The sequence below is a fragment of the Peromyscus eremicus genome, chromosome 17 (assembly GCF_949786415.1).
Source record: "Peromyscus eremicus chromosome 17, PerEre_H2_v1, whole genome shotgun sequence".
Lineage (NCBI taxonomy): Eukaryota > Metazoa > Chordata > Mammalia > Rodentia > Cricetidae > Peromyscus > Peromyscus eremicus.
The window spans coordinates 36,349,217-36,376,743 of NC_081433.1; the positions used below are offsets into that span (position 1 = coordinate 36,349,217).

General features: G+C 43.1%; 2 protein-coding genes across 8 annotated transcripts in view; both read left to right on the forward strand.

Annotated features, from left to right (window-relative positions):
* Nucleotides 1-4,420, forward strand: part of Pdlim3 (PDZ and LIM domain 3) — a 33,149-nt gene extending 28,729 nt beyond the window's left edge. For both annotated transcript variants that reach the window (XM_059244350.1, XM_059244349.1), the window contains 3 exons: nucleotides 294-424; nucleotides 2,405-2,516; nucleotides 3,672-4,420. In XM_059244350.1, the coding sequence (XP_059100333.1) occupies nucleotides 294-424; nucleotides 2,405-2,516; nucleotides 3,672-3,861 (433 nt within the window). In that variant the 3' untranslated portion in view covers nucleotides 3,862-4,420. The remainder of the gene's footprint in view (nucleotides 1-293; nucleotides 425-2,404; nucleotides 2,517-3,671) is intronic.
* Nucleotides 4,421-15,263: 10,843 nt separating this feature from the next.
* Ccdc110 (coiled-coil domain containing 110) lies at nucleotides 15,264-26,947 on the forward strand. 6 transcript variants are annotated; one of them, XM_059244675.1, is made up of 7 exons: nucleotides 15,264-15,424; nucleotides 15,729-15,880; nucleotides 20,685-20,740; nucleotides 20,988-21,053; nucleotides 23,275-23,385; nucleotides 24,207-26,337; nucleotides 26,885-26,947. In XM_059244675.1, the coding sequence occupies exons 1-7, from the start codon at nucleotides 15,339-15,341 to the stop codon at nucleotides 26,932-26,934; spliced, it is 2,652 nt and encodes an 883-aa protein (XP_059100658.1). In that variant the 5' UTR covers nucleotides 15,264-15,338; the 3' UTR covers nucleotides 26,935-26,947. The 6 variants fall into 6 exon arrangements, with proteins under 6 accessions (XP_059100658.1, XP_059100660.1, XP_059100659.1 ...); XM_059244677.1 differs by having other exon boundaries at nucleotides 24,348-26,337; XM_059244676.1 differs by having other exon boundaries at nucleotides 15,325-15,424; nucleotides 15,776-15,880.
* The last annotated feature ends 580 nt before the right edge of the window (nucleotides 26,948-27,527 follow it).

The window sequence follows — 27,527 nt, forward strand, 5'->3', positions numbered from 1 at the left end:
TGAGAATAACCAAAATGAGCTCACTCCTGTATTGTGTCTGCTGTCTTTTTTTTTTCTGAAAAGGGGAGGAGGGGCTATTTTGTTCACATCTATAATTATATGGCCATCAGACACAGGTCTTGTTTTTTAAACGACCGTGTCCTGACAGAAATCACCTATGTGAATTCACATGGTATTTCTTGCATAGAGATTCACTTGAGAGTGACCCCTGCTCAGCACAAAGGATGATACTTGTTGTCCTGTTGCCTCACGGGGCTCCCGACGATGCATCACCAGCTGTATTTGTGTTTCAGTGAACCCACGGCCTCAGTACCCCCTCATTCAGATGTGTACCGCATGCTCCATGACAATCGGGATGAACCAACTCCTCCTCGCCAGTCAGGCTCCTTCAGGGTGCTCCAGGAACTAGTGAATGACGGGTCTGGTGAGTCTCTACTAATATCTACTGACGTATTTGTAAAGGCCCTCGGATGGGTGGAGGAGGAGGAGAAGAATTGAGCAACAGGGAATAGATGTCTGGATACTGGTTTTAGTCAGTATTCAAGTGAGTCTTTACTCAGAAGGAGTTAGGGAAAGACCTTTCTAGACATGTCCAGGTATTCATGAAATGAAACCACTTACTCAAACAAAAAACACCAAAAACAAATTCTACCCATAGTAGTCAAGGGCCAGCATAGCTTATTAATCAGAAGACTTAGTTTTCAATGGATATAACAAGATTTCTCAGCCTCTTCCCCCGCAACTCCTTAGAATATTATCAACCTTGAAGCAAAAAAAAAAAAAGCATGAAATGGCCGGGCTGTGGGTGGTGCACACTTTTAGTCCCAGCACTCAGGAAGCAGAGGCAGGTGGATCTCTGAGTTAGAGGCCAGTCTGCTCTACAGAGTGAGTTCCAGGACAGGAGGGCTACACAGAAATCCTGTTTCAAAACAAACAAACAAACAAAACAAGAATTAATGTTAGGAAAATGTTCTAGGACAGCCAGGGCTACACGAAGAAACCCTGTCTTGAAAAAACTGGGGGGAAACAAAAAAGCATGAAATCAAATCTACTGTGCTCCTCAGTCTGGGCAAAGCACCTTGTATATAGTCCTACTAAGTTTCCACAATAACTCAGGAAGGTAGAAACTGTTATTTGCCCCAGCTGAGAAGTGAGAAACAGGCATAAGAAAAGTGGACTAGGATACGGTCACACAACCAGTACGCAGGAGAGCTGACTCTCACCGACTTCTGTTGACCTCTGGTTTGTACTTTAGCCCATGCTTTTTGTCCCCCCCAAAAGATATATACTGCCCTTTAAGAGTCACACAAAAGGCAAAAATGCCTCATTAGGATGGGTACGACGAAAATGGAAATTAAGTGTTGGTGGGGTTCTAGAAATAATAGCAAACTGTGTACATCGATAGTGTGGATGTGAATGATGCAACCACGGTGGTATGCAGGGCAGTTGCTCCTTAGAAAGTTCATTAAGAAAGGACCCAGAGTGGCGGTGGTGCACGCCTTTAATCCCAGCACTGGGGAGGCAGAGGCAGGCGGATCTCTGGGAGTTCGAGGCCAAACTGGTCTACAGTGCAAGATCCAGGACAGGCACCAAAACAACACAAAGAAACCCTGTCTTGAAAAATAAAAAAGGAAAGAAAAAGAAACGACCAGCAATTCTGTGCCTAGACAGACATCTCAAAGCAGAAATGAAAACACACACTCATACAATGGTATTCCAGTTATTCACAAGGACCAAATGGATGGAAACATTCAAATACCCACTGAGACCAGAATGGATAAACAAAACATGATAACATACCTGGGACACAATGTTATCCCACCTTTAAAAGGCATGAAATTCTGACCAATGCGAGACTATGGAAGAACCTTGAAAGAAGGTGAAAGAAACCGGACATAAAAGGAAAGATCTTGCTGGTTCTGTTTATATGAGACATCTAGAACAGACCAATTTATAGGCAGAAAGTGGAGAAGAGGTTTCTAGGGTTGAAAGGGAGGGGAAGAACACTCCCTATTTAGGGGTTACATAGTCTCCAGTTTCTGTCTGCAGATGATGAAAATGTGACAGATATACAGTGATGCATAGCAGGTGAGCTACATTCTTAACAGTCAAGGGATGGTACATTTTATGGCATGGTTTTTTTTTTTTTCCCCAAAGTGCCCTCTGCTCCTTCAAGCATCTTGCAACAGTTCCCAACAGCAGATTTTGTAAGTCATTTCACTTTAAAGGGGCCTGTTTCAGAACCCAGTCTCTCCCGCACCCACAGCCCCTACTCCCTTCTGAAACCACGGTACAGATGCCGCTGCAGAATTCCTTGGGCTAAAGTGCACATTTTAAAATAGACTCCAAGCACAAACCGGAGCCAGCTGTTCCCCACCATAAATGGAAACACTTTGTTTTTCAGATGATCGTCCTGCTGGAACTAGGAGCGTGAAGGCTCCGGTTACGAAAGTCCACGGCGGAGCTGGCGGTGCCCCGAGGATGCCACTCTGCGACAAGTGTGGGGGTGGCATTGTGTACGTCTCACTTTCAAGTCGGGAATTCGCTTTGAGTCTTGTTGGCAGTTTTCCATGTCTTATACTTTTTAAGCCTTTATGTAGAAAAGGGGCAATTTTGAAAAAGTAAAATTGCTCTTCATTAACTTAAAATAGAACATCTACAACGCTGTAGTATATATTTGGTCAGGGTGCCTTAGTCATAACCTTAAAGTGGAGTAGATAGGTGAGTCAGCAGTCTGTACCTTCAGAAATACTTTTTGGAAAAAAAAAAAAAAAAGATTCTGCCCAAACATGTACATGAAAACGATTTCCAAGAATTGTGACTTCCACTTTGTAAGTTAATTTCATTAATATGTAGTCTTTGAATACGTACTTTTCTGTATAGAAGAGAAACAAATGCAGGGACCATTGGGTTGTGAGTTAAAATGCATTGCGTGACCAATTATTTTGATTGTACAAATATCAAGATATAAATTTCTAAAATACAGTCAGCTTCCATCGTCAAGAAAGTCCATGTGTTAAAAAGTCACCTTTGCTGATTCATATTCTTCAACTGAGCCACACCCTCTTAAACGTGTTTCATGTGGCCACTTCTTCTATCCCTTTATCCGGTTCCCCCAGCACAGGTAGAGACAAAATGTGTCTAGTTATCTAAGAGAGCCGTGAGAGGAGGGGGTCTTGGTTAGAACCGAGGGAAAGGAGGTGGGGGCGGGGGCAGAAAGAAAAGAGGGTGGTATGTTATCACCAAAAGTAATTATTGCTCCAAAACGAAAAGAAACCAAGTCCTGGGTTAAGGTGAGCCCACCCAGTGGGTATGCCATCTCTGCTCAGTAGAGTAGATGCTGGACCCAGGATAGAAAGTCAGCTGGGGGACTTCCAACTGTGCAGCCCATGGCCTGGCTCTAAGTACCCACATATATTATGGCTCCCACTTGTGAAGAAATTGGGGGTGGAGCATGAGACTGGAACCTACTCAGACTGGAACCTCCCTAAGTTGCGCGTCTGAGACTCTGGAGACTATTCACACCTCAGTATCAGAGAGAAAGGTGATGGTGAGGCCGAGCTGTGCCATTGCCCAAACGCCTGATGGGAAACTGCCGAGCTTACGGCAGCATCCTCTCCCTTTCTGGACTGGTCTCACCTGTATCTGTACCTGTGTCTTCTCCCCCACAGAGGTGCTGTTGTCAAGGCCCGGGATAAGTATCGGCACCCCGAATGCTTTGTGTGCGCTGACTGTAACCTCAACCTCAAGCAGAAGGGCTACTTCTTCGTGGAGGGGGAGCTGTACTGTGAGACCCACGCGAGAGCCCGTACGAGACCCCCAGAAGGCTACGACACCGTCACTCTGTACCCCAAAGCTTAAGTCCTTTGCAAATGAGAACCCGCATGCACGCATGCACGCACCCACGCAATTTACACTGGCCGATGATGGATGGCTTTAGCAGAAGGAACACAAACAGTGGGGGCTCCCAATCTGAAGCCAAGGCTTTTAGGCATGTATCTTATCATCTAGTGAGGGGAAAAAAATGGGGAGCCAAAGGCCCACCTAGTGACAAAAACAAGTATTACCTATGGTTTGTAACTCTTTTATCTTTGGAGACAGCAATGGTGACATTTAAAGCAATAATGTTTCAATGTTACGCTCCACAAGTTCCATCTGTTAGACAACCATCAGATGTGTAAACACATGGATATTTGGGGGAGTCAAGTTCTTTTTCCCCCAAAACTGCTTTTGATAATTGTAGTAAGTGGTACCAATAGCAATCTTATACTCTAACAAAACTCACAAGTGTCTGTGTCTGTTTTTCCTAACGTGCCTGTCAGGAAGACATTTCCAGGACTTCTCTGTTTTACATGCCAACAGCTGTATCACTGGATGTCACAACCCAATAAATACATGAAGCATGTTTTTTAATTCACGATGAAGTGGTAATCAGTGGGTTCATCATTTCAGCAAGAGGACCCACTCCTCTCTTAGCATGTAAACTAACAAATATTTTAAGAAATCTGTGCCCTCATCAGTTTTAATAGTTCAGTCTTTTGTGTGTGTGGTAGGGGTTGGAATACGTTCATGGGGTAGGGGGCCTGGACAAGTGTGACCATGTTTGTGGAGGCCAGAGGTCACCCTTCATGTCATTCTTCAGGAGCCATCAACGTTGGGTTTTGAGACAAGATCTTTCCCGGGGACTCCGGGCTTGCTGATTCGGCTAGGATGAGTAGTCAGCAACCCAGGCATCTGCATCCCCAGGTGACATCACAGGCAGCTGTCAGCCCCTCTGCCTTTTTTTTTAATTTATTTATTTATTATGTATACAGAAGAGGGTGCCAGATCTCATTACAGATGGTTGTGAGCCACCATGTGGTTGCTGGGAATTGAACTCAGGACCTCTGGAAGTGCAGTCAGTGCTCTTAACCTCTGAGCCATCTCTCCAGCCCCCCTCTGCCTTTTTATAAGAGTGCTGAGGGTCAACGTTGGCCTTCCCACTTGGTAGGCAAGCTCTTCACTGACTGAAGTACTTCCTGCCTCCCCACCCCACCCCCTGCTGTTTCTTATGGGAGGGGGGGGGCTAAGTTTCTGCTGATGGAAGGAGCCTTGAAATTTTCTAATTTAAGGCAATTCAGTATGTTTCCCATTATACTTTTTTTTATTTTCTTGCTTTGGCTTGGGCTCTTTTTATCTGTATTTGTTTTACTGTATGCATGTGAGTATTTTGCCTGCGAGTATGCCTGATGCCTACAGAGGTCCGAAGAAAGTGATGGGTCCCCCGGAACCGGAGTCGTGGAAGGTTGTGAGCCACTATGGAGGTGCTAGATGGGAACTAAACCCTGGTCCTCTGCAAGAATGGCATGTGCTCTTAACGAATGAGCCATGTCTCCAGCCCCCAGCATGGGCTCTTTTGGTGAGATGTCTCTTTCACGTGACCATTCAGTGAAATGGAAAGCTAAGGTCCACCAGGACTGTTTGTTTCTCTCTCTGACTTGGCAGCACCCTCTTCTGTATCCCAGGATGACACTCTATGGGGAGACCTCCTGGAGAAGGTGGGTACTGCCTCCCTGCTAGGGCTTGCTGGTCCCCACTGCCGATCTCCATGCCTTTGCTGTGAACTTGCTCTTGACATAGTTCAGCCCAGGCCTTAACCTTGACTCCTTTGTCATCTCTAAAACTCTTAGCTCAGTCTTCCAAGGAGTCTTGAATTGGGACCTGAACTCTGTCTGGCCCCTGGCCCGGGCAGTCTGCCATGGAAGTCCTGCTAAGACTCACCTTCCCAGTCACCTAAGCTAGCCCCACGGCAAAGCCCTTGACTTGTGCCTCTCACCTACTTCCTTCCCTGGTGACACTAGAGCAGCTCTGAGTTTGTCCTTTTAAAGGTCACACAGTGGGGAAGCAGTGAGCTGGGGTGATGACTGTCTCAGGGAGTCTGCCTTTCGTGGTGTCGCTCAGCTGTGCCTACCTGCTGGAGCTGCTGCTTGCTAACCTGGAGCACGTGTCTTCCTCCTAGAGTGTCCAGTATAAGACATTTAACTGTCTGTGACCCGGACTTCTCCAGAGAATTTCTGCCTGGCTTCCATAGGCATTTGCGATTATAACCTCTGCAATAAAACATGTTTGTTACTAGAGCTATTAAAACTGGTAAGTTCTGATTGAGGTCTAGGGATGTGAATTGTGTAAAATGCATTTCATTTTTGCTCAAAGGTTATTTTTAAGAATTTGTCCTGGAAAACAAAGTTTTGGAAGGTGGAAGTTAAATGAATGGTAACTGACTAAGAAAATTAAACCAAAAAAAAAAAAAAAAAAAAAACAGCAACTGAGTAAATAGAAATACAGGTGAATTTACTTTCTAGACTCTTGAAAAGCATCAGAATTGACAAGACCAGGGCCAGAGGCCAGAGGTTAAAGATGGGGCCACCAAAGGAGAAGTAAATGGAATGTATTTAAGACACACTTCTCAGTTGGTGGAGTTCTTGCCTTCCATACACAAAGCCCCAGAGTTGATCCTCCACTTTAAATAACCCAAGTGTGGGATGCACATCTGTAATCCTAGAACTTGGGAGGCAAAATCAGAAGTATCAGAAGTTCAAGGTCATCCTCAGCTACATAACACTTTCAGGACCAGATACACTGGTCACTATTTCAAACCACAAACAAGAACAAAGAAATATTTAGTGCCTACATGCCACTTACTGAGCCCTACATACTCACACTCCTCCAGTGAGTCAGTGAGCCTTACACTGTGGAATCAAAAAAGGAAGCACAGGGAACGATTGTATACTTGACTTAACACAGAATAAATTAACACCGGATGGCTCATGAAGAAACATTAGACATTAGTGTACACCGTGTTTTGAATGTTAGACGGTATTTTCCAAGAGGGGCACGTAGACATGTGTCTGTAATCCCAGCATGTGGGACTAAGCCAGAAAGATTATCTTGAGATTGGGGACTAGCCTGGGCTACCCATTGAGACTTTGTCTCAATCAGTCAGTCCATAAACACAGAAATGATGGTGGTTTTCTTTAAATTATAGTTCACATATTTTAAGTGCAGTAGAGCGCATAGTGAATTGCTCATGCTCAAGTTTAATAAGGAACTTATTATTATAGTAATGTATGAGAGTGTCTGTAAAAATCTGAAATTTCAGAGAGATATTGGCTGAAATTAGATAATTTAGATTATATGATTAAGGCTTCTGAGATAAGCCCCAAAACTTCACATTCATTATTTAGAATAAATACTATTCTTCAAACAATTCAACCTAAAGTTTTTAATATATAGAAGAATTTAGAATTAACAAAGAGAAATGAATGTCATATGAAAACTATTTTAAAGTGTGTAAGGTAAGACATAAAAAATCAATGATAAAAATTAAAAGGAGTTTTTAAAAGTATTTTCTTGAACATTTTATTTATTATTTTTACGTGTATGTAAAATGCACGTATGTCTGTGCACCACGTGTGTATACAGTGCCCACAGAGGCCAGAAAAAGTGTTGGATTCCCTGGAACTAGAGTTACAGATGGTTGTCAATCACCATGTGAGTCCTGGGAATCAAACCTGGCTCCTCTAGAAGAGCAGCCAATACTCTTAAGCACTGAGCCATTTCTCCAGCCTCAAGAATGTTTTAAAGCAAGTGAGTGAGAAAGAAATATTCTCCTTATACGGCATTTTGTCCTTCAGTAATGAATTCACTCCAGAAATTCTATGCAGAAACTTATGTCATGAACAACAACAACAAAAAAGGACAATTTTGGTTTAGCTCAAAGAGGAATATATTCTCTTAGGGACAAAAGAAAGAAAGGCTTGGACATTGTTTAGATTTACAAGCTGTAGAAAGCCAAAATACTCAACGACACTTTCCATGTTACCGTGTATTTTTGCACCTGTTAAGTAGAGGGGCATAAAACACACTAGTGCATCCCATTAGCAGCTTACTCACCTCTACATACGACAAAGCTTCTCAGTTGCCCAACCCGAGAACACCTGAGGTAAGCAGATGCTTTGGGTCTCTTTATTAACTCTAGTTACAAATGTTTGCCAGAGGGCTGGAAATATGACTATGTGTCTTATTCTCACAGAGGACCCAAGTTCAATCCCGAGCACACACATCAGGCAGCTCACAATTGCTTTTAACTCCAGCTCCAGGGAATGCCTCTAACCACAGGCACAGGAACATATTCAGACATACACACATAAATACATAAATAAATAATAATAAAAATATTTTTAAAAGCCAAACAGATGTTTGGCATTTTGTCATTTGAACCAACTTGATTTTAGCCCTAAGAGAACTTGCTTCTTGTAAGCATTACTCTATTATTCTGTCATCATGGGGGAAAGTTCTTTTATTCATGCTGTACCATGAGTCAAATAAGAAAAGAACACTGAGAAAGAATAAAGGGATGAAAAAATTTCAAGTAAACCAGTCTCACCTGTAGAAGAACTTCTAAATGGTCTTATTAAATAAAAAACACAGAGCCAAATATAGGGGTGAAAGCCTTAGAGAGATCAAGGAAATAGGGAAAGACACCAGCCAACCTTACCTCACCAACTCTGCAGCTTCCAAATGAGAACTACTTCCTGTCTACCCAAGCCTTTATATGCCTTGCTCCTCTGCCCTTCTCATTGGCTCTTAGCCCAGCTACCTCACTTCCTTGTCACTGCCTGTCTGTACAGACCTCCAGGTCTCTATGGTTGGTACTGGGATTAAAGATGTGTGTCACCACACTTGGTTCTATTCCCTAGTGTGGCCTTGAACATAGAGACCCCGCCTGATAAGTGATCAGATTAAGGGCGTGTGCTACCACTGCCTGAATTCTATGTTTACTTAAAATGGCTGGCCTTTTGCCCCTGATCTCCAAGCAAGCTTTATTTATCAAAGCACAAATAAAATATCACCACACTCACCTGCCCTACATGGCAGTTTCACAGTAATGCTCTTAGGTCTCTGATCGCTGTGGGGGACACTTCAATAAACACTCACTGGACACTAACAAGCAGGAAGTGGTGGCAGCCAGACAGGGCCAGTCATCTTACTGGTCCCATCAGCCTGCAGAGCTCTTCAAAGCTCATGAGAGTGTTTCTTGTTGAGTGATTTGTAAAACCAAGTACCTTTAAGAGGGGTTTCTTTATCATAATTATTTTTAAATTGGGGAAATATTATCAACCATTTTTATTTGATTACTTGACGAACAATCAAACATAAAATCAGGGGCCACTGAGATGGCTCATCGGGTCAAGGTACTTGCTGCCAAGCCTGATGACCTGAGTTCAATGCCTGAATTTCACACGGTAGAAGAGAACTACTGATCCCACTGCCAGGGGTCCCTTAAGCAGATCAAGCTACACAACTGTCTCGCTTATGCAGAGGGCCTAGTCCAGTCCCATAGAGCTCCACAGGTGTTGGTCTAAAGTTCATGAGTTCCTACTAGTTTGGTTTGGTTGTCTCTGTACATTTCCCCATCATGATCTTGATGCCCCCTACTCATAGAATTCCTCTTCTCTCTCTTCGACTGGACTCCTGGAGCTCCGGTCTGGTGCCTGGCTGTGGATCTCTGCATCTGCTTCCATCAGTTACTGAATGAAGGCTCTATGATGACAGTTAGGGTATTCACCAATCTGATTACCCAGGTAGGACAGCTCAGGTACCCTCTCCATTATTGCTATTAGTCTAAGCTGGTGCCATCTTTGTAGATTCCTGGGAACTTCCTTAGCACCAGGTTTCTCCCTCTATCATGGTATCTCTTTCATTGCTCTCCCACTCCATCCCTCCCCCAGCTCAACCATCCCATTCCTGAATGTTCTCTTCCCACCTCCCCTACCCCATATTGGCCCCTGCCTCACCCCCAGTTTACTCATCGGGATCTTTTGTTTCCCCTTCCCAGGGCGATCCATGGATCCCTCTTAGGATCCTTCTTATTTCCTACCTTCTCTGAGCTGTGGGTTGTAGTCTGATTATCCTTTGCTTTACATCTAATATCCACTTATGAGTGAGTACATACCATGTTTGTCTTTCTGAGTCTGGGTTACTCACTCAGTATATTTTCTAGTTCCATCCATTTTCCTGCAAATTTCATGATGTCATTGTTTTTTTACTGCTGAGTAGTACTCCATTGTGTATATGTACCACATTTTCTTTATCTGTTCTTCGGTTTAGTGTCATCTAGGTTGTTTCCAGGTTCTGACTATTACAAATAATGCTGCTATGAACATAGGTGAGCAAGTGTCCTTGTGTTATGATTGAGTATTCCTTGAGTATATGCCCAAGAGTGGTATGGCTGTGTCTCGAGGTAGACTGATTCCCAATTAATAATTGATTCCCAATATAATAATAATTAATAATAATATTAAATGTTTTTAAATATTATACAAAATACAAATTACTTATTTTAAAATGAAAATTACTCCATTTTTTTAAAAGAAAGTCAAGCAAGCAATGCTTACTGAGAAACAAAGAAGCACCATCCTGTAGCTGAGAGAAACTTTGATATGGAGTTGCCTTCCATTCTTCTTTTTTTTTTTTTTTTTGGATTATACACCTAGCAAAGAAGTACACAGGTGGTCTATGTCCGCAGCAAAAGAAAAATATGGTGTAAGTTTAAGGACTAACTTTCACCAGGCCAAGCTGCCATTCCATGCCACTTTATGAAAAACACAAGTTGATGAGTGAAAGTATGTATAGATTTCCACCACAGGTATATTCACCAGATGTGTCCATCCCAGCCATTCATTAAACCCTGAACATCTGCAAATACCACCACAAGCAGCTGCCTGCACTGTGCACAGCTGTGCCAGTGAAGGTTCCTGCGGGGTTGCTGGGCCCACCTCTCCTTGCAGCTAATGCTCCAGTTGCTGCTACTTGAGTTGCGAAAGCAGCTGAACCTTCTAGAAGACCGCATCATGCCACAAGCCCTTCCTTCTCCTCATGAAACCTTACATAAATAAAATCATGTCACAGGGACACATTGGTCTCTACTTCCTGACCTGCACAGTCTCTCATTCTGTTGCTCTGGATTGCCATGTTTCTACCTTCCCCCAGAGTGCCCTTTGCTCTCTGGGGCAGAAGGATATTCCAATACCTTTTTACTTCATTGTCATTTGTGAAATGTTACTTCAATTGGTAAAGAATTCGAGGCTGACAATCTTCTTTAATTTTTTACTGTTTTTTATTGTGGTAAAGTATGCATGACATAAAAATCATCATTTTTTAATTTAATGGCCTCAAATGCACTTACAGTGTAGAGCAATCATCATAGATAGTCACTTTCAGAATGTCGTTATCATCCTCAGGCAAAAACTGTGTCCATGTTAAATACAGTAACTCTCAATCGCCCATATGAGTGCCTGGCGACTTCCATTACACTCTGTGACCCCGTGAATGTAACATTCCGGACACCCCTTTGTAAGTGGAATCATGTAATATTTACCTTTTTGGTCCTGGCTCCTTTCACGTTGCCTCATAGTTTCAAAAATCATCTATGTTGTAGCATGGAAGAAAATTTCACTCCTTTTAACAGGTAAATAATGCCCCGTTGTGTAAGTCATACCTTATTTGGTTTACCCCATAATCGGTCTCTTGGGAGTCTTATAGGTCGCTCTTGCTTTTTGTTTTTTGTTTTTTGTGACTTTTAATAGCTAATGTTGCTATAAACATTTACATGTAGATGACAGTTATATTATTTTAGCACCTTAATTTCACAGATTGTATTCCTAATGATGACTAAATTATAATTAAAGACTGTAGAGCAATACAAACGTAAAAACAGAAAGGAAAGTGGCATCACCAATAACCACATATATGTGATTTATAACCTTGTTGACACAAAGGGAAGCAAGGGCCTTTTGCTGCCTATATACTTTAATTATGTACATTATCTTAGTCACTGCCCTACTGTTGTGAAATCTTTAAGCCTATGATTTTTATTCTCAGTCTCGCTAAGTTTCTTCCTTTCTGCTGGGTTGCCTTATATTCAGGCCACTATTAAGCTGAAGCCATGCTTGTTCTCTTCATAATAAAAATCATTTCATCTGTGAGTGAAGCGCTAGGGAAAATAGTATGAGAAAATAAAAATATGAAGCAGTGGTATTGAGTAATGAGATGACTGGATTGTCACGGAAAGAACTCTGGGTTGGGACTTGGATTCTAGCTGCGGTTCTCCCACTGGCCTTGAACGTTCTCATCTGCAGAAAGGAAGATGAAGACTGAGTGATGTTGGAGGCTCCCCCTCCTAGTTCACTCCATCATTCAGTGACCTGAATTTGATATTGTGTTTATCATTCCAGACTGGGCTGGCCTTGACAATGTGGTCAGGTTCTTGGTTCAGTTTAGATGTTTCTTTCTGGTCCACATTCACAGACACCTCCTCTGGTTCATGCCATGGTTCCTGGTAGAAGTCAAACAAGGAGCATGGCTTTGTTGTTTTAAAATGCATTAGCTCCATTGAATGTATGCATGAATGGCTCATCTATATAGCCATTCCTCATGCATAAGAGGAATATGCTATTTTAATGAGGATGTTGCAGAGTGAACTGAGGCAGGAGATTTCCATGAGTGTCTAAAAAGTGAAAAGGAACTTATCAACTCGGCTTCTCTTTCCCTAACACCTGTTCATCTCCAAGATCTTGGTATTTCTCTATCTATCCCCTTAGCAGACCAAACTTCCTATAGTCAGCCCCACTTAACTCACCCAGCTTCCTTTCCTCCAAACAAGGCCTCTGAAAAGCAGTGATCAACTGCCTAAAAGCCAGAGCTGGTTCCTACCCTTCGTGAATCATGACATTCCATCTCTCAATAAGCAGAGTCAGGTTGAAATTAATACTGCCAGTAACTTAATGAGAACAGGGTGTAGAGATGTTTTCATCTGGATCAAGCCTTGAGGTGTAGAAGTTACTTCTGTAATCCACCAAAGACTTCCTAAGTCAATGTGATGAGGCTCCCTTCTCCATCAAAACACAAGCCTGAGGAACAACTACCATATTGTATATCCTCAGGGCGAGTTGGTGAGTATCACACTACTGTAGAGTCCGTCTATGCCTAGTAATAGCCCTGTAATCCTAGGTTTAAAAAAAGATCGTATGAAGCTGAAAACCCCAGATGTCTTGTAGTCTGGTCAGATGTTGCTAAGAATAGATCTGATGAGCCTGTTTTTGTGCGGTGTTCTGAAGTTTGTTCCAAATTCTTGAACCTGCAGCTGTTGGTCAACAGGAAAAAGTAAAGTTTTTTCTAAAAGGCAAATTTTAAGATTTTGAAGTATTGTGACTCTCAGCTTTAAAAAAAAATGGTAATGTAGACTTTAGTTCTATCCCATAGGAATGAACTTCATGATAAAAAGTGAAGGCTTTTTATAGGACAGTTGGAGGGATGATCCAAGTACTGGGCCAGAGAAATCATATCCTGACAAAATACACTTTGCTGTCTGTGTGATTTGAGGCTGAGTTAAATCGAGAAACTGTTACCATCCAAAACAGGAAACATGAGGAATAATACAAGTAATATTAGCAGCATAATAAGATCCATTATTAACTACTAAATAACGTAAGAAACACCCATACAGACAATTGTCAGTAAATTAGCAAACCAACAGTTTATGAAGAATGGAGCGTTACATAAGTATTTTAACAAACTGTTTCTTAGTCGAAAAAGAACCAAGGTTAAATATCTCTGCAGTGGAGACTAGTAAGTCATCAAATGAGCGCCACACTGATGGTGTACATGGTAATGCCTGCCACCTGACAGAATGCCAAGAGGACATACAGCCATCAGGATGCCCCGACGAGGGTGTATGACCTGAATCCACCCACTAGAAAACATCCACAAAAGACGCAGAAAGATTTTACAGAATAACTGATCTAGAATGTCCTAAAATACTAAATTCATAGAAGTTTAAGGTAAACCAAACTCATCAGGCTGAACTATAGTAAGCAAACAGATCACTGCAATTAAATGTAATGCAGGCTCTTGTGCTGGGACCTGTGGCTACCCAAGGCATTATTGTCAGTGAGGTCTGAGGACTATGGCTGATTAGGCATCAGTGTTAATCTCTGGAGATTAATAGCTGTACTGTGCTTCTTTTCAGTGCTCTCATAAGATACACACCCAAGTGTTCAGGAGAGGTGGGATGTGGAGTCCTCAATTCACTCTTAATAGCTCAAGAGAAGGGGCAGAGGAGTTGGTGAAGAGCTTACCACACAAGCGTGAGGACCTGAGTTTGATGCCCAGGTACCATGTTAAAAAAAAAAAAACAGATGCAAGAGTACATGCCTGTAACCCAGCGCATGGAGGACACCTGGGGCTCACTGGCAGCTAGGATAAACTGTGAGTACCAGGTTCAGTGCAAGACTCTGTCTCAAAAACGTAAAGTGGAGACCAATAAAGGAATACAGACAACATAGACCTCCGACTTCCACATTCATGTACACACATGTGCGTGCATGCCTGCATGCACATACAAACACATGCATGTGTGTACGCTATTACACAAATACACAAAATAAATGTCTAAAATTAAAATAAGCCTTTCTTACTCAGAAGGAGTTTTCTGATAGATTAATTGATTGAGACATTATCTTAAAATAAAAGTAGGTTTCTGTGGAAACTAGTGCACAGATTAAATTGTAAGCATCTACCATTAGTGTTTTATATTCTATGCCACCTGTATTGACTTAGTCATCCTATGAAAATCTCCAGTTAATTTCACTTATCATCATCACCCACAAATACTGCACATAAATTAGAGTTGTCACGTAATATTTTATTGGTACCATATTATGGATATTAACACATAGCATTAGATGAACTATAGTATTCATTTTCTTTACAATAGTCGTTTAAGAGACATACTAGATTGAAGAATTAAAATTTATTAGAATTGTCCACAATGCCGCAAAAAAAAAAAAAAAAGCCAAGTCTGGTAGAGACCATTGCTTTAGAAAACAAGAAATTATAGCTAGTTAACATTAAACTATCATGCTTTGTTCCTCAAAAGTAAATCATGTATAGCTTATTTTAGGTAATAAATTATTATATCACAGTGGCTGTCAATTCCTACCCATTACGATTTAAAATTCAGTTCTCAATGACTATATTCTATCTGAAATAATTGATTTTGCAAAATAAGTCATATGTGCTTATTGAAAACTTTTACTGAAAGATCAGTCTTTCCAACCAGTCAGTTAAGCAACCTCTGCTTCCCAGGGCAACATTCGCCTTTTACAAGTGGTTTATCAAGCGCACAGGAAAATCAATGGACTTTGACAAATGAAGACCAATCACGTCCTCTGTATCAGCTCACGGAAAAGGGTGGGGATGGGCGCGGCTTCCTGACCCCTCCGTTACTAGGCAACGGGATGCTGCGGCTTGAAGCGGCAGAGCTGAATGCTTGGGGCAAGGCAGTTGATAGCGAGAAGACCTTAAGCAGCAGAAATGAGCCCCGGTAAGAGCGATCCAGGAGGCTGTCCTCGAGAGGGGAGCTGTGGGAAGTGGAGGATAGTGGAGCCACACCCGGGTCCCTTCATCCCCAAGCCTCTGGGCTTTCCCAAGTGGGTCTGGAGTGCGGATCTTCCCGACCTTACATCCTCTGCTCAGACAGTGGAAAAAGCACTCGCCTGCCCCCTGGCTGCAGCCTCCAGGCCTACTTGCAGAGTAGGTGTCTCTACCTGACCCCAGCGCGCCCTCCGGTGGCCGCCGAGGGTGTGAGCCACCCGAATCTCCGTGCCTTACCTTCCTCACCTTCCCAGGCTGCCTTCCAGCTCCTCGCCAAAAGCTGTGCTGGGTTCTGTTCCAGAAAAGCATCTTGAGGAAGAGGATGAAGTTGACTCCATTCTCCTTTCAGCATCCAAGATCCTGAATTCCTCTGAGGGGGTAAAGGAGAGTGGGGTCAGTGAACCAGGTAAAATCTCTGGGTGGGAAAAAAAAAAAAGTTGAGGTTTTGTTGTTTTATTTTGGTTTGGTTTGGCTTAGTTTGGTTTGATTTCAGTTTCGGACAGACATTTAGAAGATTCGTGAGTTTTCTATCAAAAATCTAAGAATCCAAATAGCCACAGTTTCCAGTAAACCAAGAATTGAAGGTGTAGACTAGCCAGAGAAACCTAAGAACAGATGTTGGGATCTTACTTCCTTCAGAGAAGCCCAGGGTGACAACGCCCCTCTCACATGGGTCTGGTGCACAGTGGGACATCAAGGGAAGGAGCAGGAATTCATGAGTAAGGTGGCTTTTAGGCTGATGGGTAGGACCCAGTTGTGGGCTCCCCATGGGGTAGGAGCCCAGTTGTGGGTTCCATGTGTGAAGCATATGGTAATGAGATGAGAGAAATGATGGATCAGAAGCCTGATCATGGGACAGGGTTTCTTTCTGCACCTTGGTCAATCCAGGACCTTCACAATGCCTGGGCAGGGACCCTGAGAGAAGAAGCCACCGAGGCCATACCTCAAATGATAGAAATCAACTTGATTCAAGATGAGGGACATGGAGGAGGGCAGGATCAGCACCCACTGCATTCCTCTGTCACCAGCCATGAAGATCTCTAGTCTTCCCTGAGCAACCAGGAAAGGAATACAGCAAAAGATCATCACAAGACAGTTCAGACATTAAATTGACCCAGTGTTTAGCTCTAAGGTCACCAAGAGTCAGAAAGGATGGAGCTGCCTCAATACGGCAAGGGCATGAGAGGCTGAGGAGATGGTTAAATGAGTGACGTTCTTATTGAGCAAGCATAAGGACTGAGTTCAAATTCCCAGAGCCCATGTAAAAGCCAGGCTCAGTGGAGACAGGAGAATCCCCGGACGTCCATAGGCCATCCAGCCTCATGAATCTGAGGCTACCTCAAATGCGGCAGATGAGGACTGACACCTCATGACCCATGCTACTCAATAGCATGACTTATGCAAATAAGAACAGTTAGTTAGCATAACTAACCTGTGGCCCGTTGGGATGGGGATCTGAGGGGTACCTTTGAACCTCAGCATGACCAGTATGTTGGTTCTGGCACTCCTGTACTGATTCTGAACCTCCATCCATTTGCTCATCTGCCGAATGTTTTCAAGTAGCTGCTGTACCTAGCCCTATTCTAGAGGTTGCACATCCGTGATTGTCAAGACTAGTCACCGACTTGACAGATGCTAGAATCATCTGGGAAATGAACCCTTGGGCCTGCCTGTGGGGGACCATATGGATTTAGATGACTGAGGTGGGAAGAGCTGCCCCTTGTGGGTGGCACCATTCCTAGACTGTGTTGTAGACAGCATAAATGGGGGAAGGAAGCTGAGCATCCATCCCATGCTCTCTGCTCATTTTCTGCAGATGCAACTCAGCTAGCTGTCCCAAGCTCCTCCCACTGTGACTCCCCCGGAAATTATAGCCTGCACCCTTGAGCCGTTCGCTGAAATAAACCCTTCTCTACCTCAGTTTCTTTTGTCAGAGTATTTTATAGTAGAACAGAAAAGTAACTAAGACAGGATCCCAGACAACATACGCAAGGTCGTTGTCCTCATTCAGCTTATCTGTCAGTGGGAGAGCAGAGAGCAGTCTGTCCTATGGGGAAAGGGAAGGGGGAGGGATCTGCAGTGTCATAGGTGGGTGAAGAATCTTCTGTTTTAAAAGGGGAAAGTGACAGAACAGTGCCCCATTCAGCAGGTCCCATCTGAGCAAGGACCAGAGGAGGTAAAGACCAAATCGTGCCAAGTTCTAGAAAAGAACACTCCAGGCATCAAGACTGACAACAGCCAGGAGCCTATGATGGAAGCATGTCTGGCATGTCTGAGGAGTAACTGCTGTGGGCAGAGCAGAACGAATAATGGGGAAGGTAGCAGGGAAGGGTGGCAGTGGGATGGAAGAGAAGAAACTTTGCAACTTCAGGCAAGGATTTGGGCCTCTACTCTGAACAAAACGGGAAGCGCTGGAAGGTTCTGAGCAGCCTCCCTCCATCCTGACTAGAATTGTTATCATGGATGCATATCCTTTGAGTATTTACTGTATGCCATGCTAAAGGGTGCCTCTTACAAATCGGTTACATGCTTAGAGTTATACATCACCATATGTTATAAAGCCAGGATTCAATGTTCAGGAAGCCTGATTCCATAGCTGATACCCTAACTTGCAGGGCAAAGTATAGTTTTTTGTTTGTTTGTTTACTCTTTGCTCTTTGGGGGCCCACCAACCAGGTCCCAAATAAATACAGAGACTTATTCTTACTTATAAATGCCCAGCCTTAGTTTGGCTTATTTCTAGTCAGCTTTTCTTAACTTAAATAATTCCATCTATCCTTTGCCTCTGGGCTTTTATCTTTCTCTATTTGTATACCTTTCTTTACTTCTTACTCCTGTGGCTTTCTATGTAGGTAGGTAGCTAGCCCCTGAGGTCCTCTCTCCTCCTTTTCTCACTCCTCTTCTTCTCTCTTTTCTTCCTATTTATTCTCTCTCTCTCTCTCTCTCTCTCTCTGGTTTTTCACCTGTTTATTCTCTCTGCCTGCCAGCCCCACCTATCCCTCTCCTGCCTCACTATTAACCATTCAGCTCTTTAATAAACCAATTAGGCAGGTCAAGTAACACAGCTTCACAGAGTTAAACAAATGCAGCATAAAAGAATGCAACACATCTTTGGGTCATTAAGCAAACAATCCACAGCATAAATGACTGTAAGACATCTTCAACTAATATTCTACAACAGCAGAGTGCGCTCTGACTCACATGGCTTCTACAGAACTCACTGGTCCTGTCACAGCAGAGTTAATGTTTACACCTGAAAACCATTCTATGTAGCACTTTAAAAATCGACTTGTTATCCTCTGCCTTTAGGCACAGGCATACACTTAACATTTCTTGCAAATATTGAATATGACAAAATTTTCTGCAGGCTTGGAAATAAACTCCCCTTGTCTTTATTATAAAAGGGTCATCCCATTGATGATTAAGTCATTTTTTTTAAAATTTCAACACTGAAATATGAAAAAGAAAATGTAAGCTAGATATAAATAATATGTCTTACATTCGCAACAGAGAATAAGCTTCTTCGAGGGTGGGGCCATTGTTCAACTCCCTTTCAGTGCCTCCCAATATCATGCATGTAGCAAAGACTTAGTGAATGCTGAAATGTGGTTCTGGGCTGACTCCTGTGGGTCTCTTGATCATTCCCTTTCCAACTCAAGAATCATATATTTCCATGTGGCTCTTTAAGCATTACTGAATTTTAAAAACCTCTTTCTTTCAGAACAACACCCAACGACTCATAAGAAAAACAAAAATTTCTGTTATTACCCTTAAAAATAGTTGAGTCCTAATTTCCTGCCTCCTCACTGCCTGCACTGAATCATCAGAATGCTGCTGAAGAGAATACTCATTTTTTTGAGTCAGACCATGAACTAAACCGAGCATCTTTGTGCTATTTGGAGCACTTGCTTTATTGCCAAAGTAAATTCTTTTTCAAATGCTCCCTCCCCGAGATAACTATGTCATTTTTCTCCCCACGCTGTCTCAACTCACACAGCATCATCTCACGGTATATGAAAAGGTGGAAACAACCAGAGCAAAATCCCCTCATCCTTACCCTTCACACATGCTAAGCTCCCTTCTCAACGTTTCATTGGAAGCACTGCTCCTACTCAATCAACGACCAGTTCATCTAGATCCCCCATCCAGAATCCCTCTGCCATTGCCTGCCTCGTTCTCCAGAACCACCCTTTCTTCCTCTTTCTGCAATCCGTTTCCAGCAAACAAGCATGTTAGACTCCCCGACAGCTAAAATGCTAAGTTAAAAAATGTAGCTGGAGTTTTCCTGCCTGGCCCACAGTCAGGACAAATCTCTCTCACCTGCCAGTCCCACAGCCTCAGACCCAACCAAGTAAACACACAGACTCTTACATTATTTAAACTGCTTGGCCATTAGCTCAGGCCTATCATTGTCTAGCTCTCACTCTTATATTCAGCCTATTTCTATTAATCTTTACTTTGCCACGTGGCTCGTGGCTTACCGGGATCTTCACATGGGGCTTGTCATGGTGGCGGCTGGCAGTATCTCTCTGACTCAGCCTTCCACTTCCCAGCTTTATTCTCCTCCTTGCCCCGCCTATACTTCCTGCCTAGCCAACGGCCAATCAGTGTTTTATTGATTAATCAGCAACACATTTGCCATACATCCCACAGCAAAAAAATGAATCGTCTTGGGCTAGTGAGATGGCCTGGCAGGCGATGGGTTTGCTGCCATGTTCAGTCCCTGGGTGGGAGGAGAGGACCAGCTTCCCAGATTTGTTCTCTGATCTTCACATGCACTTTTTGGCTTGAGAGCTAACAACTGGCCCAAGAAAATTATTTGCCTTCTGTTCATGTATTAATTACTTCCTATCTTGGCTCAGGCAGACTGTAGAGGGCAGTGCACACCCATGCCACAGTGCAATTGTGGAGGTCGAAGGACAAGGTCAGTGCTCTCCTTCCATCATTATGTGGGTTCCAGAATCAAAGACTGTCAGGTTTGAGAAGCAAGCACTTTTACGACTCAGTCATCTCCCTGTCCCCTCAGGCGGGTGCTGCTTAAAGTGAGAGTTGTCCTTAGGTTCAGTGTGTGGCTAAGATAATGTAAGCATCAGACCTTCTCATCACCTCTCCATCTCACTACCTAGATTAAGAGAGTGCTTTCTGTAGCAGCTCCTGCGGAATTAAAGTTCCGGAATGAAATGATACATGTCCTTTATTTTGCTCCTTAGAATATGGCTGTGTATCAGAACCCGAGAATCAAATCCAACCACAGTCAGCACTGAAAGTGAGTCTGTTTCATTTAATTATGTGAAAACCCTTCCTAAACCAACACTGGGTCTTCCACACTAGTCTCACAGAAACTTCCATGAGCAGGCGGGCTTAGAGGGTCGGCAGCACAGCTAAGGATGAGTTAGCTGACTCACGCGGTACTTGGTCGGGGGATTTTTTTTTTTTTTTAATCATAGCAACTGAAGATTGTGTTTAACTGCCTGAAAGTGTCCCATCTGACGCTTTGTTAAATCTCATCGCAGGTCCTTCAACACCAGCTGCAGTCATTTCAGGCTCTGCGGATGCAGACTCTACAGAACGTCAGCATGGTATGCTTGTTGTAGTCCATGTGTAGGATATCTCCTAGTTTAAGGTACAAGCCCATCTTCTAAACTCACCCATAGCCAGTTGTTAAGTAGATGCTGAGTTTAATGTATCAGAGGTAACAATGTATTTCAGGCTCAAAATTCATTTGGAGTGTGTAGATGTAACCAACCGTCTTATTAAATAAGAAAAACAGAACCAATGCAAAGAAGAAAGCCAAGAGGTCAGAGCTAAGAGCCTTACCCTGCAGCTAGCCTCTTAAGCCAAGAGACCTCTCCGAAAGAGAGCTACTTCCTGTGTGTCTGTCTTTATATAGTCTTTCTGTTCTGCCTTCTCATTGGTGGTAAACCCAAACACATGACTGCCTGGTCACTGCCTGTCTGTAGAGACTTCCAGGTCTTCTATGGTTGGTATTGAGATTAAAGGCGTGTGTCTCCAATGCTGGCTGTATCCTTGAACACACAGAGATCTACCTAGCTCTGTCTACCAAGTGCTGGGATTAAAGGCATGCGCCACTACTGCCACGCTCTTGCTATGGCTCTAATAGCTCTGACCCCTGGGCAACTTTATTTATTAACATACAATTAAAATCACATTTCAGTACAAATAAAATACCACCATAGGAGTGAGCTACAGTCTCCCATCTTTTTGGATGTGAGGTCAAAAAAAAAGGCACTCATATTTAAGTGCTACCTGGGGCAGATGTGGCTCAGTGGTTGAGTGTTTTCCTAGCATGTGCAGAGCCTTGGGTTTGATCCTGGCACTGCAAACACACACACACACACACACACACACACACACACACACACACACAGTCTGCAAATAGAGACTCTAAAATTTAAACTAGAACTCAAAGTGGCTCTGGGGGGAAATGTACTCTATCACCTCGTGGTGCTGAAGACTCTAGGAACAGCTCACTTCTGGTGACATGAGTCATATGATCACGATTCTGGTCATCAGGCACAAATCTCAGCCATGCCTTGGTCTGCTTTCCAGGACAGTGGGCTGTCAGATTCCACATCTTGGTAAAAGGGTTGGAAGGAGCTCCAAATCTTTGCCCTTCTAAACTCAAATCAGGATGGGGGGAGGGGAGGGGACAACGAAGGGAAAGGGGAGAGAGAGGGAACACTTCGTTCTCACAATAGGTTATACTAAGGTCCTTTGCTCTGATTCTGAGTAGGTTATACTAAGGTCCTTTGCTCTGATTCTGAGTAGGTTATACTAAGGTCCTTTGCTCTGATTCTGAGTAGGTTATACTAAGGTCCTTTGCTCTGATTCTGAGTAGGTTATACTAAGGTCTTTTGCTTTGATTCTGAGTAGGTTATACTAAGGTCCTTTGCTCTGATTCTGAGTAGGTTATACTAAGGTCTTTTGCTTTGATTCTGAGTAGGTTATATTAAGGTCTTTTGCTCTGATTCTGAGTAGGTTATACTAAGGTCCTTTGCTCTGATTCTGAGTAGGTTATACTAAGGTCCTTTGCTCTGATTCTGAGTAGGTTATACTAAGGTCCTTTGCTCTGATTCTGAGTAGGTTATACTAAGGTTCTTTGCTCTGATTCTGAGTAGGTTATACTAAGGTCCTTTGCTCTGATTCTGAGTAGGTTATACTAAGGTCCTTTGCTCTGATTCTGAGTGCCACAGATTGGCTGAGAAGCAATCCAAGATCATCGCTCTCTAGAGAGAGACTCAGTGCTGAGTCACAGACCCAGCCTTGCAGCTAAAGGTAGAACTGGTGTCATCATCAAAGACACAGACTTCGCCTGGAGAAATTAGAGTGAACAGAACAGAGTATGCATGTCAGTGTACACAATACACACTCACTAAAGTCCTGGCCTCAGCTTGGACTCAGTGTCCTTGTTTCGAAAGCAACTGCGTGGGAGTAGACGACCAAATTCTGCCACAGACGACAGACCAAATTCTGCCTTGATGATGAATGTCAGAGATGTCTTCTTTACTCCACAATGTAAAAAGTAAAGCCTCTGAAATTATTTAAACATAGTGCATAAAATTTTACTTCTTTCCCAAATGCTTCTGATTTCCACATTCTTTTCTTCAAAGTCCTCTAATGACAGATATTACAATAAATAAGTGTAACTTATTCTCTTAATGGCAAAGAACTTTTTATGGACAGGAAATGTAAAGGTGTCTTTCAACCATGTGCTTCTGTACAGACACAAGCTCACAAATCTGAATTCAAATTCTAACATCCTCAATTTCTCTTTCAAAGGTACAGTCTGAAATCAGCGAAATATTGAACAAAAGTATTGTTGGAGTAGAAAATCCACAATTTAACTCAGAAGAAAATGTGGTATTCAGCATGCACCCTGAAAAGGATTTGGTATGTTTTCTAAAGAAAAGAAAATCATTCCTCTCTCCTGGTGTTTAAAAACTATCCCTACAACTGGTCTGTTTTTACCTTTGTGTTCTCTCTTTCTTCGTGGGAACAATGGCTATTCAGAGATGAAAATGAGAAAATATCTATCCTGAAACACTTAAAAGAAGTGTATTTATCTTTGTACTGGAGAATTTGGCTGTTTCTTTTAGGAGAGTGTGAGAGGAATTTCACTTCATCTAGATGATGGAAATTCCAAAGCAAATTCAAGGCAGTTTAGGTAGCCTACCTGTCCAGAGGAGGCTGAGAAACCAAGGCTGAATTCTGTAGAAAAACTCCAAACCAGGATGGCCAATATTATCTGTGCTAGCTAGAAAATGGTATTTTCCAGATACCTGTGGTCCTAAAATTACCCTTTCAAACCCACGAATGAAAGCAGAAGCTAACAAACAGCCCAGTAGCAGACGCACTTGTTCTTCCTTGAGTTCCCATGTGGCCTGTCTACCTAGGATAATACATTGAAGCATAATACATTCACTGCATTTCTACATCTGAAATGAAGAGGTTGGCCACATGTCTCGCCCTCTACGGGAGGAAGGGAAAGTCTAGAGCACTCTGTGAAGGCCAGAGTTGCAGATCTCAAAATAGCTGGCGCTGTTTTGTTCATGCCCAGCTGAAAAGATGGGGACACACACACAGGCTTCTTTGATTAGTAGGCAAAATACTCGATATGGTTGTACACATGAATCTTCCCCAAATTTTATCTTAGTTTCTTGGTCACGTGGCAAATGACAAAATATTTATTGTATACTTTCTATTGCTGCTAGCCTAATGAGAAGCAAGAAGAAACACTTTCTATGAAGAAAAGCAGTCATTTTGAGAACCCTAAGACTCTTCATTCAATGGAAGAAAACCTTAGTAGTAATAATGGTGACTGTCTCTCTCAAAGTATAAATATTCCACCCCAGATACAGGTCGAGGACATGTTAGCTCTGGCGAGCCTGAGAACTACAGCAGATAACTCACCTCCCAACAAAGCTACGGGCACTTTGGGCCAGCCTAACACCATGCAGAGTCTCAGTCTTCATCGGTTTCTACCTCCTGCTCCTCCGACTAGGACACCTCAAACTGCTCCCGTGAGTCTGGGTAAATCCACAATCACCGTGCCTTTTCTGAAGCATGAATTTTGTGAAAACTTAGATGATATCTGCCACTCTATTAAACACATGAAAGAAGAGCTTCAAAAGTCGAACGACAGGGAACTGGCGCTCACAAATGAACTCCACACTTTCCAGGCTGATACAAACATGCAAAGCCACAGTAAATACGAGCTGTTTCCCATTCATAGCTCAAAACTGAACTTTATTCAGGAAGAGAACGGGGAAGGTAACTTAAGTGAAGATATCAAATCAAAGAGGATTTCCGAATTGGAGGCCTTAGTAAGCAAATTACTCCCACTCAGGCAAACAGTGTCAAAACTCCATGTAAATTTTTGTAGGAAATGTAGAAAGTTATCTAAGAGTGAAATATGCCGGGGTAAAAAGAATGAGAAAAATAAAGACATCCCTATCACCAGCAAGAATACTACAGATTTAAAATTCCACTCCCGAGCTCCAAGGCACACACTGTCACTCCTTGACCCAGCGAAACACGAAACCAAAGACGAAGAAGAGCAACCATTTGTAGTCCACCAAGGATCCCTGGCGTCTGAAAGTGAGAAGACACCCAAAGCCAACTGTGTCACTGAGCAGTGTGTTGCCAAAATTCATTACCTCCAGAATTACCTAAAAGAGTCCATGCAGAACCAGAAAAAAGTGACGGAACTGGAGAACGAAAACCTGGCCCTGAGGACCAAAATGAAGCCCCTCATCTTCACCACGCAATCCCTGATACAGAAGATCGAAACCTACGAAAGGCAACTCAAGGCTCTGGGGGAAGAAAAGAGCGCCCTGCAGTCCAAGTTAGCGCAAGCGGAAGAAGAAAACAATGACTGTCTCAGGGAACTGAAGAAGATCGTCAGCACCTATAACATCCTCCAAGACCAACATAAAACGCTAGAGGAAAAAAACAGTCAGCTTTCTTTGGAAAAGCAGCAGATGATAAACACCGTAGATCACCTAAAAGGTAAGGACCACAAGTCCCAAAGTGACATGGCCGTCCTCAAAAACGAAAACAGCAGAATGAACATACAGATAGACGCAATGAACACAAACATGCTGCTGATGCAAGACGAAAGAGAAACGCTCGAGAAAAACATGTACCAACTCCTGACGGACAAAGGCTCCCTCGAGAGCGGCCTGAAGGAGAGCCAGCTGGAGGTGCTTCAGCTGAAAGAGAAAGAGAGGCTGGCCGAAGCCGAACACGAGTCGCTTCTGCACCTGCTCGAAGCCGCTAAAACCGAGAAACTCAACCTCGAGGCAGCATTGCAAGAATCGGCTTCGGCCAGGCAGACGCTGGCCAGGGAGCTGGAGGCCATTCAAACCTACCAGTCCGCGGCGGAGGAGAATTTCCGCAAAGAGATCAAAAGCGCAAAATCGGAGACGAACGTTTACAAAAACAACTTGGCGGAGATCAGCCAGGAATGTGAGATGCTCTCCAAAATGGTCCTGGAGATCAAGGCGGATAACCAGATCCTGAAAGAAGAGCTCAAGAAACACAGCCAGGAAAACGCCAAGTTTGAGAGCAGCATCAGTCGGCTCACCGAAGACAAGGTGCTTCTGGAAAACTACGCGCGGAGCATAGAAAACGAGAGGGACACCTTGGAGTTTGAGATGCGGAATCTTCAGCGGGAGTATCTGAGCTTAAGTGACAGGGTCTCCAGCCACAACTCCAGCCACACTCTGTCAAAGTCGCCTTACATTTCAAGAAGAGAGAAATTCTACTTCGACAACTACGACGCCTATGAAGACGCTTCCAGTCCCAGTCAGAGGAGCAGGCATTTGGCTCCTGATGTGAAAGGTGTGTACGTTCTGACAGAGAAGCAGAGGCACCCTTAAGGCCCTTTTAAGCTTAATGGCACTAACCAAGTATAGAAATAAGAAGAGAGGCCTAGAGAGGTAGCTCAGAGGTTAAGAGTGTGTACTGCTCTCGCAGAGGACCCAAGTTTGGTTCCCAGCACCCAGCCTCCTCTAAGTTCAGCTCCAGAGGATCCAACACCCTCTTCCAGAGACACCTGCATTCACAAGTGCAAACACACACACACACACACACACACACACACACACACACATATACACATAACAAAAATAAAATAAATCTCCTTTAAAGGAAATAAGAGAACATGAAGATGAATACAATTTAGTTTTATAAGATTTTTCTTATCTGATTTGTTATATAATGGAATCAGTTAGGAATTTTGTTCTGTAGATACAATCCATAGTCTACTTCATTACTTATATACACTGAGTCTGTGCACAGTATCTTTGGCAGAGAGAAGTGTTCCTAACTCCTTATTAGAAATACACTTAGCATTTACCACCTTAAGACATTTCCTTCTCTTTTTCAGGAATTCCACATAAACTGTATCAACGGCTTCCATCCAAGATATGTAAATAAATTTCAAAAGAAATCAGTGTTTTAAAAAGTTTTTTTCCAAGTAATTTCCCCCCATAAAAACAATACTGAAGTAACTTTTACCAGTGACTCTAAGGACTTTATACCTGACTCAACTAGTTTTAAAGCAGACGTTAGGATTAGATCAGATTGTCAAGAACTGTGACAAGTCTGGCATCAGACGCTAACCACCCTCCCATGGTTTCATGGAAGCTGGTGGGAGAATCAAGCTCGGGGGCAGAGAGCCAGGAGAGCTTGCTACTCCCAGCAATGGCCAGAGCATCCCCATGCATGGGTCCTCCAAACACATTCCCACAGACAGCTTAGACAGCCACACAGCAGGTTACGTTAAGCGTTAAAACAGGGAAGAAACCTGCCCTGTCTCAAAGGAGACCCAGTCTTTCACAAGCACGGTTTGCCTTTGCTGTACAGGACCATACTATCTCACCTATGTGGGCTTTGCAATTCCCTGTTGAATTTTATCAAATGCTTCTTATGCATTTATTGAAACAATGATTTTTTTTCCTCCTTGATATGCTGTTACATTAATTTTGAAACACCTCCCATTCCTGGAATAAACCCTACTAGGCTGTATT

Bases quoted from the DNA above. Each gene is read 5' to 3' on its own strand.
- Ccdc110 (XM_059244675.1), top strand. From the start codon at position 15,339: ATGCTGCGGCTTGAAGCGGCAGAGCTGAATGCTTGGGGCAAGGCAGTT. The intron at 20,741-20,987 runs GTGAGTCTGTTT...ATCTCATCGCAG, and splicing joins AACCACAGTCAGCACTGAAA to GTCCTTCAACACCAGCTGCA. The intron at 21,054-23,274 runs GTATGCTTGTTG...TCTCTTTCAAAG, and splicing joins CTCTACAGAACGTCAGCATG to GTACAGTCTGAAATCAGCGA.